The following is a 16,859-nucleotide window of genomic DNA, read 5'->3' on the forward strand; positions in this document are numbered from 1 at the left end:
AGTGTGTCAATACCTGCAGCAGTGACTGATTATCTGACATTGACAGCAGTGTGTACACTTCAGCATAAAGTCAACTGGAGCTGATAATAGTTTACACGCTGTCATGAAATAGACTGCTAGACTCAGCGTATCTGGGAACAACATTTATTGATGATGTACCGCAGACAGTAGCAGATGTTGAGGAGCTTCAGGACATAAATTCCAGTGAAAATCTGGGTCTCCTTCCCCCTTTTACGCAGGCGGGTCAGCAGGGTTAAAGCAACGCACAGCACTGACACCTGTCTTGCCTAAAGCAAATCACAGTAGCATAGGTTACTGTACAAAGCCAGGTCCAAATACAGTGGGCTCTACTGTACCTTTCTTTGACAAACTGGTGTGTAAAAGAAAGAGGGAAAGCAAGTTTCTGAAAACTACTTTAAATCCAAATGACTCAAGTGTACACACCCTAAACAGATCTGTGTGTTAAAGCAGAATCGCAAATAATTCTCAGTATTTGTTTTGAACGGAAAGCCTTTAAGGTGAAATTTACTAAACTGACATCAAATAGTTGCCTGTGTTTGTGAAGGTTTTTCTGACGCCCCAGTGAATTATTGTGTGACAAAGTGCAACCATTTCATAAAAAGTTTGTTTAAAAAACAAAAAAAAAAAAAAAAAAAATGAATCTGGAGGGTTTTGCAGCCTCAACCTGTGAACTCACACAATACTCATTGTAATCTCAACTATTATCACACCCATATCGACTCTGGCCCATATGAACATTGTGAATTTCACTGGCAGTGACATGCGTGGGGGATGGGGTGGGGGGGTGGGGGGTCCTCCAGGAACAGGCAGTGAGTCACATAGGGAAGTTGACGGAGCAGACTCCACTGCCTAACAGGGAGTGCCGCTGATACAGGCAGCTACCGTTGTTTGAATTAGGACTGGCTCGGTTTAAGCAGAAGGCCATTCATATCTACGTCTGCTGGATTTCCACATGGCATGACTTAGCTGTCTGTGAGCTGAGGTTAAGGTCGGGCTTAATGTGGTTAGTCTCCATGTGGAGGAAATAGCAGATTAGCAAGGTTAATAATCTCCGTTTGGGGGGTGGGGGGGGGGTGTTTTTTGGTGAGATCATCAGAATGGGTTTTACAGTAACAGCCAGTTTTGGGCAATAACAGTTTTTTAAACTGCACTTAAAGTGACTCTGTAACTAAATGGCAAGTGTTTAGCAGTGTGAAAACTGGTGTTACTGCACGGCACCTGTAGGCATCAGTCAGGGCGTTGGCTGTCTTCTCTGGGCATTATCAAACAAAGGAGAGCACTGCTACTCAAGAGCAAACTTAAACAGCCTTGTCTGGACTAGAACTCTGAACACTCATGGGCAAACACTCGATGAACAAGAAATGTCCTATGATGGATGATGAGGCTACTTTGAGATAAACTGGAAATACTTAATTCCACAGCTTGATGAGGTTTGAAACCAGTGACAGTCGGTGGAGTGAGATTCTTCTTTCTAGGAGAGCTCTGTGGGAGTCCTGAGTCCTCAGTGAAAGATTTCCCATCTTAAAAGGAAGTGGTCTCCTCTCTCACAGTAGACTGCTTTTTAAATTGACAGAGAGGATTACAAGACACGTAAATAATGGCACCAAACAGCTCATGCAAACTTAATTTCAAGAAGGGTGGCCACAAGTTTCCTACAATTTGGTTTCATACCAACATATCAGCATAAACACACAGCGGTGAGGGACTTGGACCCAAAGACAATTCCTTACTGACATTATGTGGTCCCTTTGTTTGGTGCAGAAAGGATAAAGTTTCAGAAAAATACCATGTAGGTAATGACAGTGATAAAAATACACACAACAAGGCTGTAGGACAATAATGGCACAAATAAATCAAAATGCTATGTAACTGAACTCACTGAGGTTAGAGACGCTAAGTGTGTGTGTGTGTGTGTGTGTGTGTGTGTGTGTGTGCGCACGTGGTGGTACCGTGCAGAGATCTGTGGACGGGGTAATGCAAGTTGGCGTGCTGCGAGGCCGCTATAGCCATGCAGCAGCTTGTCTGGTAAGAGCAGCAGCAACATTCCTAAGAGATTGATAATTACCGACTGAGGGACTCTTCGCTCCAAATCTGTTTTCACCCCCCGACATGTACCTCCTCCTCCTCCTCCTCCTCCTCCTCCTCCTCCTCCTCTTCTGCCCGTCACCCCCTCCCTCACTGCCCCCCGCTCCCTGCCACACATCCCTCATACAGTGGCCTAGGAGACCGAGCCATGAAAGAAAAAAGGATAATGGCTGGCGCATGAGAGTCATTTAGAGATAACATTATAATATGTGGTTGTGTGCACCGGCTGAGATTATTGTTTAATGAGCATGCTTTTCAGAGAGGAGTTACAAATATTGTACCTCTATGGAAACAGGGCAGATTTTTCATGTACAGAAAGTGTGGATAAATATGTGTCAAACTATGAAATTTTTCCAAAAAAAAAACCACCCTTTTAATATATTCTGTTGATAATATTGTGTTTGTGTGTGCGTGTGTTACAAGCCTCAGTTCCACCTATGTTTTTGTTTAGGGTTGCAACTAACAACCATTTTCATTACTTATTAATCTGCAGATTATCTTCTTGATTGATGAATCATTTTGTCAAAAACATGAGAGAGAACAGGGGTAAAAATGTCCATTATAATTCCCCAGAATCCAAGGGAGCGTCTTCAAGTCCCATTTTTTATGTGACCATCAGTCAAAAACCCCCAAATATTCAGTCCAGTATCTGATAAGACAAAGAGAACCAAGAAAATAGAACTAGGTTGTGTTTGGTATTTTTGCTTGAAAATGACTTGGAACTCAAAATAGTCGCTGATTAATTCTATGTCGAACACCCGATCAATTAATGTACTGATCACTTCAGCTAATATTACATGGGGCTGGTATACTGTAGTGTTGAACAATCCCCAATATGTGCACTTTCCCAGTTGTGCAAACTGACAAAATCCACAATGGGATTTGTTTTCATAAGTATCTTATCTAAGTATCTTAAACTACATTTTGAAGTCAACTGCAGAAAAATGTGGTCAAATCCATGAATGTTAGCATTTAAAACCATTTTATCTTAATTTCCATTGTTTACTTTTGGTTTCTTTGCAAAAATAGGACAAAAAAAATGGTGGAAATTTGAATTTTTTCTGGCAGTATTCAGAGACAGCAGTCAGCAGAGACAGTGGCAGACCTCTGTAAAGTGTCTTGTTTGCTTTACTTCCAGGGGTTGCCAGGGGTCTAAGTCTGGACTGCAGCCTCTGTGGAGTTTAAGACCCTTGAACCTACAGGTCAGACGGGGGTAAAAAAAAAAACGAAACGGTTGTGCAGCAGCAGTGACCAGCTCGCAGTGAAGGCAAACACAGCTGGACACTGGGGTTTAAAAATACATCCTGGCATTTCGATGTCTCCTCTCTGTCCCAGTCAAAACAAAAACTCTATAGCTGCTTCAAATCGCTCTCAGTCTGAAACTCACTCGGCCTGACAGTCGCCTGAGTGGACAGCCGTCAGAGAAAATTGCAGTGTGGGAATAAAACGTCCCACAGTTTGGAGCAAAACTTATGTGAACTCTTAGAAGGAATGAAACGGGGCCATGCTTTTTCTTTTTCACGCCCCACTGCCACAACAGCCACTGATTCAATTTTACAACGGTGTTGATGAAGACCCACTGATGAGTTACTCATCAGCTAATCCCTTTGATTAACAACAACAGTGTGACCCACTCATCAGCCAGGAGTTTTCCTCTCACTGCAGGCCTGCATGCCGCACACACACACACACACTCCATTACAACACCAATTGTTCCTCCTGTTGCCCTTTCTTGACCTACAGCTTTTCCCTTTCCTGCGGGGAGTTGGCACTTCATCACTGTTGGGTCACGAGCGAGCACAGTAAACAAACTCTGCAGCGCAAAGTTGAACAAACCTGATCTGTCTTTTCAGTGAATTCCCGTCCTGTCCCTCATCTCTTACTATACCTCTGTGTTATCATCCCGTCTCTTCCTTGATGTCCACCGTAATCTTCCTCTGAATCACAGGTACCAGGCTCTGTTGTATCTCCAGTGCTCACGTAACACACCTGTAATCTCCATGAGTACAAGCCCTGGCACGGTAGGCTGGCTAAGGAAGGAGCACCAGTATGCGACACACCCTTACTAAACAAATGGCTGTCTCAGCCTCACCTACCAGTGGGTACAAGAGGTAAATGTGAAACCATGGAGATTAAAAAAAAAAACAAAAAAAAACAAAAAAAAAAAAACAACCCCCATCAACCACTCAGTGCATACCTAGAAAAGTTTTGGATTTGCCTCCAGTCCAAAGTCCAGGAGAGGCAGAAAACAAACAGAGAGGGGGAGACCCCCTGAGAAGACCTGAGGTGCTCATGTTATCTGGATCAGGTTAATCAACAAGCAGAGGGTCTATAATGAACTGCACACAGACTGTCATTGACTGACATAGATTAAACCAAGTGTCAGTGCACCATGCTGTCAAGCAGTCATTTGCTGCTGGGTCAGTGACGGGAAATAACAATAGTCTTCATTGTCATAAGCTCCATAGCTGAGAGGAGCAGTACAGGTCTTAAATTACCTCTGCTTAGGATCCCTCAAGGCCAGCCTAAGCAAATGTCCCACACCTAGTTTTTCATGCATGCCTATACTCAGCCTCCTGCCAACCATTTTCACCACACTACACTTCAGAGCACTCGTTTAGACATGCGGGGACTATTTTCTTCAATATGAGAACTGACTCCACATATATATATATATATATATATATATATATATATATATATATATATATATATTTCTTTTTATATATCAGAGTAAGAGTAGTTGATTAATTAGACAACACGATGCAACAATTTCACTTAAAAATGTATTTTCTGCACAACTCTGAAGTTGATTCTGTTGACCCTGGTGTTAATTCCAATTAATTTTGACTTTCAACAAGAAGACTAAACTTTATTTTCTACTATTTCAAATTCCAATGCATAGTTTGGGAAGTTTTATCAGGGGGAACTGACAAAATCCACACTGGGAACTTATAACAGCAATTTAAGTATTTCTACAACGGCAAACGAAAAGAAGTTTTTATCATACCTTGTGAAACTTTAATGATCCAGATGTGCTGATTCACCCTCTCTCCATTTGAAAAGCCTCCCCGCTGCGTCCTTCCTTTCCAGCTCCAAACTTTCACCGTCCGAGGGAAAACCTCAGGTGAAGCATTTCCGTGAAAAGCTCTTCAGGAAACAACTGGAGTCTTGATTTGTTTGTTCCCGCCGGAGGGGCTCAGTTTGTGCGGATGCCAGCTACACCGACGCCGGCAGTGCTGTTCAGTCCGCGGACGCTCCACCGGACCGAGGGCTGGTAATGAGGAGAAGCTGCGCCAACGTCGACCTGCAGCTCCCACCTGGAGGAGGAGGAGGAGGAGGAGGAAGCTGGGCGCTCAGGTGAGAGCAGGAGGCTGCGGTCAGTGTTGTGAGGACATCTAGTGGCGGGAAAGAGGGACAGCAAGTCACAGTTAAGCAAGAGAGGAGGGGTATGATTTTTTTTTTTTTTTTTTTTTTTGTCACAACAGGTAATATCAGCAAGATAAATGTTGCAAATCAACAATCTCAACCTGTGGATGTGAATGTTTTACATACACAACATACAGTGTGAGTGATAATGAATGCATTCATCTAGATCACAATGTGATTTTAAAACAAGTTGTATTATCGGTGAGCCCTTATTTTTTAGATACATGTGCTTTTATTGTTTGTTTGATTCTTGCAAAACAACAAAACAGTGCAAAACCATGCAATGAACATAAGGCGCACAACAATGAATCCACAATATGCATCCATGTCTTTCCCTATGAAAACCACGCATCTCCAAAATATCATCTTTTCATGACTTAATGAAAACAATCCTGTTTATTTAGCTCAAGAAGTATTTACTTCTCCCCAGCTCATGAAAGAACATGTGTTCTCCTTCAATTTGTCTGAGAAATTCACAATTAGAAACGTGGAGATACATGGTTTTGTTTGGACAACATAGGGCTTTGGATAAACTATGAGATTTAGCTAAATGGGTGACAATGGCACAGGTGATGCCCTCTGGAGTAACATACATAACTGGCATGTTTCCATACTTTACATACTGTCTTCAAAGATGTTCACATCTGTCAAATTGTCTCCGTCATGAAATCCCTCTTTGCATTTCCTTGTGTCAGCTGGTCTATGTTTGTTTCCATTTGTCTGTGGGGAGTTTGATAGGCGTCATGCAAAACACCATAAACAAACGCTGTATATGAACCATGCAAACTTTATGGCTGAGCGCAACACTGGGAGATATTATCTGCACGGGCCTGCTAATGTTTCCACCTCTGCCTGCGTTGTAGTCCGGCAGGCAGCATGTCTTCAGGTAGGAAGTTGAGGAAAGTTATTGCTCAGATAGTTCCCTCAGATGCACCTAAAAACAGGCAGTAAAGGTGTGTAAATATAGCTTTCCCAGGCTGGTCCGGACATGTGTTTGCTGATGCATCCAGAGCATGTAGACCAGTCAGCCCTCAGCACTGACACAGTTTGTGATCCCATGTGGGGGTATGAGAGTCTTAGATAGAGTTTCCCCCGTGCCTCCAGTGTTATTAATAAGCACAAAGTGTGCCTGTGTTTTCCTGGAGACAGACACACAGCTGAGCTGTCCTTAAAGCTAAAAGCAAACCGTGCCCACAGCTGCCTGCGCCGTCTATCTGGACTGTCGCCTCTGAATAAAGTGAGTAGAAATATAAGTTCATATGAATTGTTGCTATTTGTTAACTTAGATCAGTATAAGATATTTTTGGCAGTGAGCTGGTTTTTAAGGTCTTCCCGTCTGTGACTATTGGCTGACTCATTCTAAGGTTTGCAGCTTTCACTGTTGCTAACTTGATCACATTAACAGTACATTTTTTCTGTTATGCAAATTAGCCTGAAATGAATGACCAGATCAGAGGGACTTTAAAAACCACAATCTCATCAGCTATTGATGTTGGTGATTTGTTTAATGACCTTCACCTTTTAGGTTACTTCTTGGCAGCTCATGGACAATCAAGGATCAATAGAGGCTGAAAAAAACATGGAATCCACACAGGACTCACCCATGGAACTTAGGTTTGTTGGAGAGATCACAGAAAGCGGCCACACTGACTCTGAAACAGAGACAATCATTCCCCTAGATGAGTGCACACAACACCCTACAACACAAATAGACCAGGCGGTCATGGACAACCTGGGGCAGCTTTTCGAGCAATGCATCCAGCAAGTATCCCGTCAAGAGAAGCAGAGGGACGAGCTGATACGGGAGCTCCTGTCTCTGCAGGAACCCATGCTGCGAGTTGTGAAGCACCTGAGAGCGAAGGTGGTGCAGACACAGAGGCTGCTCACGCTGGCACAGCTGGATTATATGGCTGTTTATGGGGAAGTGCAGCAGGTGAAGAGGAAACTGTTTGCCGCAGCCAGAGAATGCATCCAGAGCCAGGTGACGCTGGCTGCACAGGAGTACGAGGTGGCTCAGTCTGCTGTTACACAGGTAGGAACCACTGGATTCATCACATCTGGAGCATTGGTTTACTGTGGTGGGTCATTGTGAAGGGATCTGGGATCACGTTTTTGGGGGTGGTAATAGATAATACCTGCTGGGAACCTTGTATAAAATACCAAAGTTCACAATTTACATCAAGAATAAGCATAGACCTTGTGTATAATGGCGGTGTGTAAACATTTTAAGCAATCATTTAGGCTAATTAGAAAAATGTATAAATGTATGATCATTATCATTGAGCTATGTTTTATTGTTTTCTACTGTACTGTTTAATTCCCACAGATCCCAAATAAATGTCAATAAAATCATGATGATTAGTTATCTTCTATATGTATGAGATGTCTGTCTTTGTTTATTTTACATCTGTGCATAGGAGGAGCTCAAGGCCCACATCCAAAATCTCACTCAGGAGTTGTCCCAGCTCCAAGAAGCCCAAAAAACCCAGCTCAACTCCATGAGGGACCAGGCCACTAAGCTCTGCAGGCCCAGAGCCATGAGCGACGTCAGCCAGTGCCGCCAGGCATCTGTCAGGCTGCAGAGGCGGCTCAGCGACAGCGTGAGGGCGCTGGAGGGCTGGTACGAGCCTCGGCTCATGGCCCTGCTAAGGAGGCGGCAGGTTGGGGAGGATGCCTTGAGAAAGAGTAGGGAGCAGGCAATGGACTTGAGGGCCCACCTGGGGCCCCTGAGAGAGGATATACAGAGACTGGAGGTGCAGAGGTCCTCTTTGGAGCAAAGGATCTCTCTGATGGAGAGGGAGCGGGAGGAGAGCACCACACAACACAAGGTATAGTGACCCAGGTCAAGCAGGACGTGATAAATATAAAGAATGTGTGGTAAAACTAGACCAACTTAGACTTTTCTCCTCTTTACCACAGGAGACTGTGGAGAAGTTAAAACAGACTCTGAGAGAACTAGAAGTGGAGTTTGATGTTCAAAGAAAATCTAAGAAAAATTTGGAGGATCTTAAAGACGGCCTGTTAAAGGAGCTGACGTTTCTGAGGTAGGTTTATTCTGATCTAGTTAAACTTATTATAGATTTTGAACATCAGGATAAAAAGATGACTAACAAATTCCTTATTTTATAGAGGCTGTGATGAAACCAGTGAAACCACTGCAGAGGAGCAGCCCTAATTTTCTATTTCAAGTTGATATTCTTAACCAGGATATTGACACCAGACCGAACCATGGCATTGTATTTTCATTTTGTCAAACAGCTAAAAACTGATCATATCCAGTATAATTCAACCTTGGCATTTATTTGCTTCTACAAAATCATTTACTAAAAATAATCTAACATGCAGATTAACACCTGACAGCTGCAGGCAGGCTGGTTACAAAAGCAAAGCAAACAGATTTTATGTAAATATTTTTATTATGAATATACTTAAGTACACAAGAGATCAGATGTAGCACAGAAAAACAAAAAAAATGCAGAGAGAAAAAAAAACAAAAACACATACAAGTGACACACAATCTGGAAAATTTCCTACTACAAATATCAAGCAAATAAAAGGAAACCCTACAGTATGTACAATTTTATTAAAAATGGATCTCTGTAGAAATGGTTTTCAGCACAACTAACCAAGAAGAAAGAAATGAAACCATCAGTATGCAAACCTGAATGATGAAGGACTCATCTGTGATGGTTTCGTCACAAACCAGAGTGGAGTACTGGGAGTCAGAAAAACTAAAGATCTAAAAATCTGACCGATACAGACTGTATTTTAAATATCACACAACATGATGACAACGCAGCATTTTATTCTTTAATTTTCTACAAAACCACTGCTGCCAAAAATGTTTTTTTTTTCTTAAAAAGACATTACTGCGTATGCACCCAACACTGGAAATGTGATCCATTTTTATGAAGCAGTTCAAATGAAGAGATGTGGAGAGTGGACTCATGCCTGAACCTCTGAATCTGCAGCACCTTCTGGGTCCTCGTCATTGTAGATGTTTTCAGCCTGTTGAAGAAAATATTTACTGTTACCCGTTCTGATTGTTGCAATAAATGCACTTTAATATCAAAGTTCTCTTCATATTATGTCTTGTATTTAGACGTGCTCTGATGCCCCTGTCATGTAACAAAGCTCTTACCATCTGCCAGACTTGCATGATGTTGTCCTCTGATACAGAACAGATGACCCATGGCTCGTTGGGGTTCCAAGAGAAATCTGAGATCTTAGCTGTGTGTCCTCCGTGGATGAACTAAAGACAAACAGAGCATGACAGATTACATCACCTTTCTAGTGTTTTTGAAGTTTTGATATCCCTAAGAACATATTGTGGTCTTAAGTACTAAAAAACACCTCAGTATAGTTTTACACCTCCTCTCTTGCTTCTCTCTGGAGCTCTAGCAAGAACAGGGCATTTTGTGTTGTTAATAAAGTTAAAACAAAAGAAAAAGGGTTGGACAGTGAGTCAGTGGGTAATGGCTGAGGGCAGTGACTATATAGTTGGGACATCACCTAATTACTGAAGTCCTGATGACTCATTCTATGGCACAGTTTCTGAATGATTGTGTTTCTCTGAGGATTTGGCGTTATTTATTTACGTACATATTTATATCGCACCTAGACCTACTTTATTATCAAAATGGACATGGGAATCTATAGTAAGGGACTTTAAAATAAATGCTTGCACGCACGCACACACATGCACACGCACACACAGATCAATCATAAAACTGACCAGCAGCTCAGGAGGGCCGTCCTCAGCATCCTCTGGAGACTGCTCCTCTCCGATCTTACTGAGGTCCCAGACGTTGAGCCTTCTGTCTGTGCCGCTAGAGGCCAGGATGGTTTCGTTATGAGGAGACCACTGGACCTGTTGGGACGAAATTGGGCCAGATGTTTCATTTCTGCCACAAAGTATTTCATGAACATTAAATTACACACAAGTAGCATCATCAACAACACTAAATGATTCTGGTAAAGGTGGGCTGACTGTTGCCATTTGACAGTTGTCTATTTACAATGACCCCATTTTAATCATATTATACAGATAACAATTAAATCAGGCTTGATCAGGCAAGACAGGTATGTGTGCTTAACGGTAAATAGGCCCCATTCCACAATATGGTTGGTGGCCTGCAGCATTCATTTAAGCCTCAATTTTAATTGATTGGCCAGTGTTTACAATGCAACTCGAGATCTATGGGCTTAAATTAGGGTCAAAAAGATTTTGAGTTTGTTGCTGCTTATTGGACCGCCATTGTCCAGTCAGATTCAGATGTAAACACAGGGTCAAAATCTGTACTTTTAACTTCAGCGTCACATTGGGAACACTGAGCTTTGAGTGAGTTTAAAACACAGTTTTCTGCTCTGTATCCGTACACAGATGTTCACAAAGGGCCTTTTGTCACTCTCTTCCTCCCCCCCACACACACAAATACAAATCTTTTCTACAGCTGAACAAACTTCAATGTCTCATGCAGATTCATTTTACAGGTTTACAAAGGTTGATTTACAACTACAAACATTGAAATTATTTGTGAGCATTAGTTTACAAGATCTTTTTTTTTTTTATCCCCTACAGATTTGATTTGAGCCCGTACAGATCAGCCAAACATTAACTGTGCTATGAAGTTTCTGTTAAATGAAGGTAACTGATCAGAGATTCATTTCTTACCTGGAAGATCTCGTCTTTGTGAGACTCAAACGAGTGCAGTTTTAGCTTCAGGTTCCTCAGGTCCCAAAGAGCTACAGTCTAAAAATAAAAGTGGTCCACTTTCACTGATTCACCTCATTACACAGAGAGAATAAGAATAGATTATGTATCATGGTGCAGCCACTTGATGTTTAACAGCTGCACAGGGCGTGGACCCACCTTATCTGCAGAGCCAGTGGCTAGGATGAACTCGCTGTAGGGATTGAAGGACAGGCAGTTGACCTCAGCGGTGTGGGCATCCACTGCATGGCTGGGCTTGGAGGTGTTGTTGGAACGCGTATCCCAGCTATGCCAAAACAGACAAAAGCACCATTGTTAAAACAGTTGAACAGCCACTCTCCACGGCGGTTAGTGAATTCTGGGATCGAAATAAGACCTGCTCACATCATGAGTTTCTGGTCATCAGCCACAGATCCAAAGAGTGACTCATGGAGCAAATGCCAAGAGACATCCTCCACCACGGCAGTGTGGCCTGTGAAGATGGTCTTGGCATCCACAATCTTACCCTCCTTGGGCACTGTGCTGATGTCCCACAGGCAAATGGTCTGTAATAGAGAGCAGTGGTGGATAAAGAAATGTACTAAACAACAGACTTGGTTGATATCCAAAATGTAATATCTCGATGCTGTTCTGCCCAAAAGTCACGATATCCAATATTATCCTGGAGTAAGGGGGATAATAATATAATAATATTGTTGTATTTAATGTTTCTGTTGTTTTTCTTTAATAATGCATAATTATATTATTGTATTCTATGTTTCATGTATGAGCAATGCTGCCACTAAACAGCAGTTCAAGTTTGATTTGCCACTAACATTTTATTAGTACATTATATTATATACAAATATTGTCCTAAGACGACTAACCAAAGTAGTAAAGAGAACAGATAAGAAGAGAATGACAGGTTGCTTACATGGTCATCAGAAGCACTGAGAAGACAGCCACTGAGGTTTGGGTTCCAGGAGAGGCCATAGCCCTCCTTCTGGTGGCCTCTCAAACGCAGATCTGGGGTGCACTCTCCTGAGGGGTCTTCAATAACAATGAAATCAATGTAACAACAATTGTACAGAATCATTTTTGAAAACTCTTCAGCGAATGTGTTTCGGCTGTAATCTTACCAGGCTTAGAGGGGTGCTTTGTGTAATCAAAGACCAGCACATCACTGGTAGGGGTCTTGGTGGCAATAATGCAAGGATTCTGAGGCATGTAGCGGGCTCTGTTCACTTCTCCTTCATGGTTGATCTTGATCTCAATCTCTATCTTTCCACTTACAGATCCAAAGCCTCCAAACTCTGAATTAGGAAATAGCATATACTGAAGATGGTTGTCGCAAATGTACATGTATGATAACCAATTCTGTTCTACTAAGCATGTTAAATGGGGTATTGTATGCAAGTATGGTAAAGTGCATTTTATTAACTAAAATATTATCAAAAACAAAAATACATACCTATATTTTCTGAAGCATTAAAGATTTCAGCAAAATTTAACTTTCATTGAGAAGAACTGTGAGCCACAACATCCTGATATAAGAACTTTATGACAGTTTTATTACACTGAAATACAGTAAAGTTTGCATTAAATATGACATATAATCCCTCACCTCCTTTCTCACTGTCATAGTGTGAGGCATCAAACTGGGCATCATCATTTGGGAGCTGAACGCTGGCAATCACAAGGTGATTCTGCTCATCAGAAGTGTGTGTCCCCAGGACCAGCCTGTGCACACTGTAGTCTTTACCCTCTGGCCTGCGGGGAGGAACATGAATATATCACCCAGACCTTTCTCTTGACATGTGTCAGGGTGCAATAGACAGTCCACCACTTACCTGGTGACATCTGGCAGCCACTGGGCGGTGAGGCTGGGCCACTCCAGGGCGTGAGTCATAACCAGGTCATAGAGGAAAGGGGTGTTCTTCTTCCAGATCTTGTACTCCTCATTGATCACCCTTTCCTCCACAGCATCGTCAAATGCAGCTGCAAAGTATTATTTGTCAGCAACACAAAGCGGTCAAAACTAAGCGTCTAATATCCCTGGACTACACAGAGGATATTGCGATGCATTTAAAGTTAATCCAAGTCTTCCCCCTGTTAAATTAACGTTAGCAGGCACTCGGGTTTATTTTGCTGATAAGCTAACATTAGCACGCGTAGCTAGAGTTAGCTCCATAAAAACAAAATCCTAAATCAGTCTGTGAAGTGGATCCTAAGCGACATCTCAATCCATGTGGAAAAGTGAGTTAAGCTGCACTCATAAACTAAAAACCCAGTGTGACCAGCCTGCCTGCAGCTAACGTTAGCTAGCAGCTAGCTGTCTGGTTGGTTTCTAACAATGAAAGGAGATGCTGGCCGGCGCGCCAACAGCCACCGGTCCGTCCGGACTCGTACTTTCTGTCACTCTGGACAGCACACACACATAGTCGGTCGTCTAATTCACAACCTTACCGTCTTTATCGGCCATTGCGTCGCAGTTAAACCGCTAATTCTGGCAAAGAGTGGTATTTTTTGAGGGGAGAGCGCTCCGAAGACAGCACGAAGGCTTGCAATGGCGCCAACTCCATAGAAGGTGACGGGCCAATCAGCGCTCACCAAAGCGGACCGGAAGTCGTCACTGCATCACATTACTGCTATTACTACATCCGGAACCTCCTCCTGATTTCCATGTTGTAAACCGGTCGTAACACCGACATGGTGAAGAGTAGTTTTGATCATCTTTTAAGACGTTAAACAAACCTATAGCGACAATGGACGACCGCGAGCTAGACCTGACTGAGGCACAGGAAGCTGTCAAGTCAAAATATCCGCCAATCAACAAGAAATATGAATGTAAGTCTCAAGTTATTATGAATATTGCAGCCAGCTCAGCTTTACTAGTACTTCATTTGTGAAAACAGCGATAGAAACTCGAGTCATAGCTTGCTTCATGCTTAATTAAACGAAACGGTTTATATAAAGTAAGTGACATACGCCATACATAGTGTCATTGTTTCTATATTGTTGCTTTAATAACAATAAATCAACTTGCTCTGTGTGATCATGTCGCCATGTGTGTGATTTTCGCAGATTTGGATCATACAGCAGATGTACAGTGAGTGTGTTATGATATTTTGGCAAAGTGTTTGTCAGATCTCATGTTTCTTTGTTGTTCTTCAATGGTTATCATTGACATAACACACTCCTCCCAGAATTCACTCCTGGGGAGATTCTCTGGAAGAAGCCTTTGAGCAGTGTGCCATGGGCATGTTTGGCTACATGACGGACACAGAGACAGTGGAACCACTTGATACCGTTGAAGTGGAATCGGAGGGTGAGAGTCACTGGCTGCTCAACACAAGCCTCAGTCATGACTACTCTATCTGTTGTACTGTCATTAAACTCTTACATTTACTTTTTTTCCCGTCTCAAAAGGTGACGACATGGAGTCTCTACTCTTCCATTTCCTCGATGACTGGTTATACAAGTTTTGTGCAGATCTCTTCTTTATTCCCAGGGTGAGTGTGTTGGTTAGTTGTTAGTTGTGTGATGGTGGACATACTGCCACTAGAACAAACAATATTGTTATTTGTACATGGATGCCCCATGGTACAAAGACATGATGTCAAACAGATAACAGACTGTTCATTCTTAATTGGTATGTTGTGTGTGTTCATGTGCTTTCCCTACTAGCAACCTATTCTAGTGTTTCCCTGCCCTGTATTTACTGTATGCTGGGATAGACTCCAGAAATGTGCATTTGCAGTGGATCATTTTTTAAAGCATGTAATTAGTTGTTTTTCATGCACAGACTATGAAAACACCTTATGTCGTAATCATTTGTTTCCCTGTTTGTATTGTTTGTATTCTATTGACAGGAGGTCAAAGTGCTCCACATAGACAGAATGCGCTTCAAGATCCGCTCCATTGGGTAAGTCAGGGTACAGTTGGCAGTGTTTGTAAGTGTGACTAAATTTCCTCAGCTGTTAAGGCCATTAACATTAGATGTTTACGCTATTTTGTTTATCATCTGTATTTTAGTTCTTTATGGGTGACCCGTAGAGGATTTTATTGTGACTGTTGAACACATGCTCATACTCTGAGTCCAAAATGTCATAGATCATCAAGAAAGGATGTATGTGCAAAAGGTTCAGATGAAATGCTTGTGCTTTCTGGCTTTTATTTTAAAAAAATAAAATAAATAGCATGTATAGTAATGTGGCATATACTGAATTATGAATGGTTTGAGTTTTGTAGTTGCATGGCCCATCTACTTTTATTTTTTGTTACCTTAAGCTGCTCTCACAACCTAGTTTTTCTTTTGTTTATTAAAGGTGGGGTGAAGAATTCTCCCTGGAGAAGCATCCACAGGTATGCCAGTGAAGGAAGTTAATTAATAATTAATAGAAGAATTATGTGAAATTAGGAAATAAAAGGTACATAATTGTAATGCAATTAGTCTAAGTATTATGTCCTGTGTCGTCATTCCAGGGAACAGAGGTGAAAGCAATCACATATTCTGCGATGCAGGTCCATGATAAAGAAAAACCAGAGATTTTTGCCATCGTTGATATCTGACGACACCTCCAGAGGGGGATCACACTCCTGGTTCGATGGAACTGGAATATCTACATGGCCAGTTTAAGTGGCCTTTTTATGTAAGGCACTGATTACTGACTTGTAAAATCTGGTTTTCTACTTCTACATTGGACTGTTTACTAACTAGCTCTCTGACAGATTACTGATTCATTATATGACACTGATATCTCAATAAGAGACATTATTCCAGAAATCATATATCACATAACTTTCAATATAAATGAGGGATAATGGTATGGAAATAATATAACTCCTTAAAGTCTTTATTGAAAAGTAAAACTCTTATTTAAAAATCTAATGGTTTTTGTCAAACGAGTTTTACTTGAAATGCTTTTGCAAATTCTTTTTCAAATTTGAAATTGTGTTGATGCCTTACTGATCATTGTAAATAAATCAACAAATGTTTATTTGTCTTGTGCAATTGATTAAATGGTCACTGACACTTTAGATTACATTCTAAAGCTCACTTCTGAATATTTTTTGGATATTAAGTCCTTCTTTGCGACAGAGCCATAAACAGGAAGTTTAATATATGACTTTTGAGAAAAGAATAATTTAGCAAATATCATAGACAGATAATGCCCACATATCACATACTTTGAGTTCCAACACAGCAACATATTAGAAACAGTCACACATTCTATCTAAATTATTTAAACCTGCACACATAAGCACAAGCATGTACAACTGTGAGTATGCTCTGTTCTCTTGTTCATAACACTATGGTTGAAATAAGTTGTACAGTCAGGACAGCCAATATGCAGAGATGTGCACAAGCTAAAGACACATTGTTGACTTTGTGGTGTGTGTCTATACCTGCTCAAAGGATTGAAATTTGAGAATATGTAACTTTAAAAGGAAGAATAGTTCCATTAATTCAACACACAAGAATAGCAAGGTTTTTTTTTATGGAGTACACGGGCCAAAGTGCAACATACTGTTTTAGAAATATGTTATATTTTAAGTCTGGATGCTGGTTTATCTTGTAATGACAATTAAGTCCAACAAGAACATTTGGGTTCTGTGAAGGGCAAGCCAT

At 41.5% G+C, this 16,859-nt stretch overlaps 4 protein-coding genes across 6 annotated transcripts in view; 2 read left to right on the plus strand and 2 right to left on the minus strand.

Annotated features, from left to right (window-relative positions):
* Window positions 1–5,436, minus strand: part of LOC139632992 (NHS-like protein 3) — a 28,189-nt gene extending 22,753 nt beyond the window's left edge. Inside the window, exon 1 of one of the 2 annotated variants that reach the window (XM_071498308.1) lies at window positions 5,117–5,436. The gene's annotated coding sequence lies outside the window, so the exon portion shown is untranslated. Of the gene's footprint in view, window positions 1–3,994; window positions 4,135–5,116 lie in introns of those variants that run through there. The other variant, XM_071498309.1, reaches the window with a different exon arrangement.
* Window positions 5,437–5,959: 523 nt separating this feature from the next.
* Window positions 5,960–9,032, plus strand: LOC139632998 (syncoilin-like). Its single transcript, XM_071498317.1, has 5 exons — window positions 5,960–6,772; window positions 7,061–7,567; window positions 7,953–8,363; window positions 8,455–8,579; window positions 8,665–9,032. Exons 2-5 carry the CDS (start codon window positions 7,079–7,081, stop codon window positions 8,708–8,710), a joined length of 1,071 nt encoding a protein of 356 aa, XP_071354418.1. The 5' UTR covers window positions 5,960–6,772; window positions 7,061–7,078; the 3' UTR covers window positions 8,711–9,032.
* Window positions 8,933–13,850, minus strand: LOC139632996 (histone-binding protein RBBP4). Its single transcript, XM_071498315.1, has 11 exons — window positions 13,694–13,850; window positions 13,078–13,225; window positions 12,852–12,997; window positions 12,367–12,540; window positions 12,162–12,277; window positions 11,633–11,793; window positions 11,408–11,534; window positions 11,210–11,287; window positions 10,271–10,405; window positions 9,677–9,787; window positions 8,933–9,543 (listed from the first exon to the last, which is right to left on the minus strand). The coding sequence occupies exons 1-11, from the start codon at window positions 13,707–13,709 to the stop codon at window positions 9,481–9,483; spliced, it is 1,275 nt and encodes a 424-aa protein (XP_071354416.1). The 5' UTR covers window positions 13,710–13,850; the 3' UTR covers window positions 8,933–9,480.
* A 41-nt stretch (window positions 13,851–13,891) lies between these two features.
* On the plus strand, window positions 13,892–16,227 carry zbtb8os (zinc finger and BTB domain containing 8 opposite strand). Of its 2 annotated transcripts, XM_071498318.1 has the most exons (7): window positions 13,892–14,074; window positions 14,312–14,336; window positions 14,434–14,555; window positions 14,657–14,739; window positions 15,100–15,152; window positions 15,556–15,592; window positions 15,713–16,227. In XM_071498318.1, the coding sequence occupies exons 1-7, from the start codon at window positions 13,993–13,995 to the stop codon at window positions 15,797–15,799; spliced, it is 489 nt and encodes a 162-aa protein (XP_071354419.1). In that variant the 5' UTR covers window positions 13,892–13,992; the 3' UTR covers window positions 15,800–16,227. The 2 variants fall into 2 exon arrangements, with proteins under 2 accessions (XP_071354419.1, XP_071354420.1); XM_071498319.1 differs by lacking the exon at window positions 14,312–14,336 and having other exon boundaries at window positions 13,936–14,074.
* Window positions 16,228–16,859: the final 632 nt, after the last annotated feature.

Source organism: Trachinotus anak, unplaced genomic scaffold (assembly GCF_046630095.1).
Source record: "Trachinotus anak isolate AG129_WGS33_773 ecotype Australia unplaced genomic scaffold, CSIRO_AGI_Tana_v1 ptg000015l, whole genome shotgun sequence".
NCBI classification, from domain to species: Eukaryota; Metazoa; Chordata; class Actinopteri; order Carangiformes; family Carangidae; genus Trachinotus; species Trachinotus anak.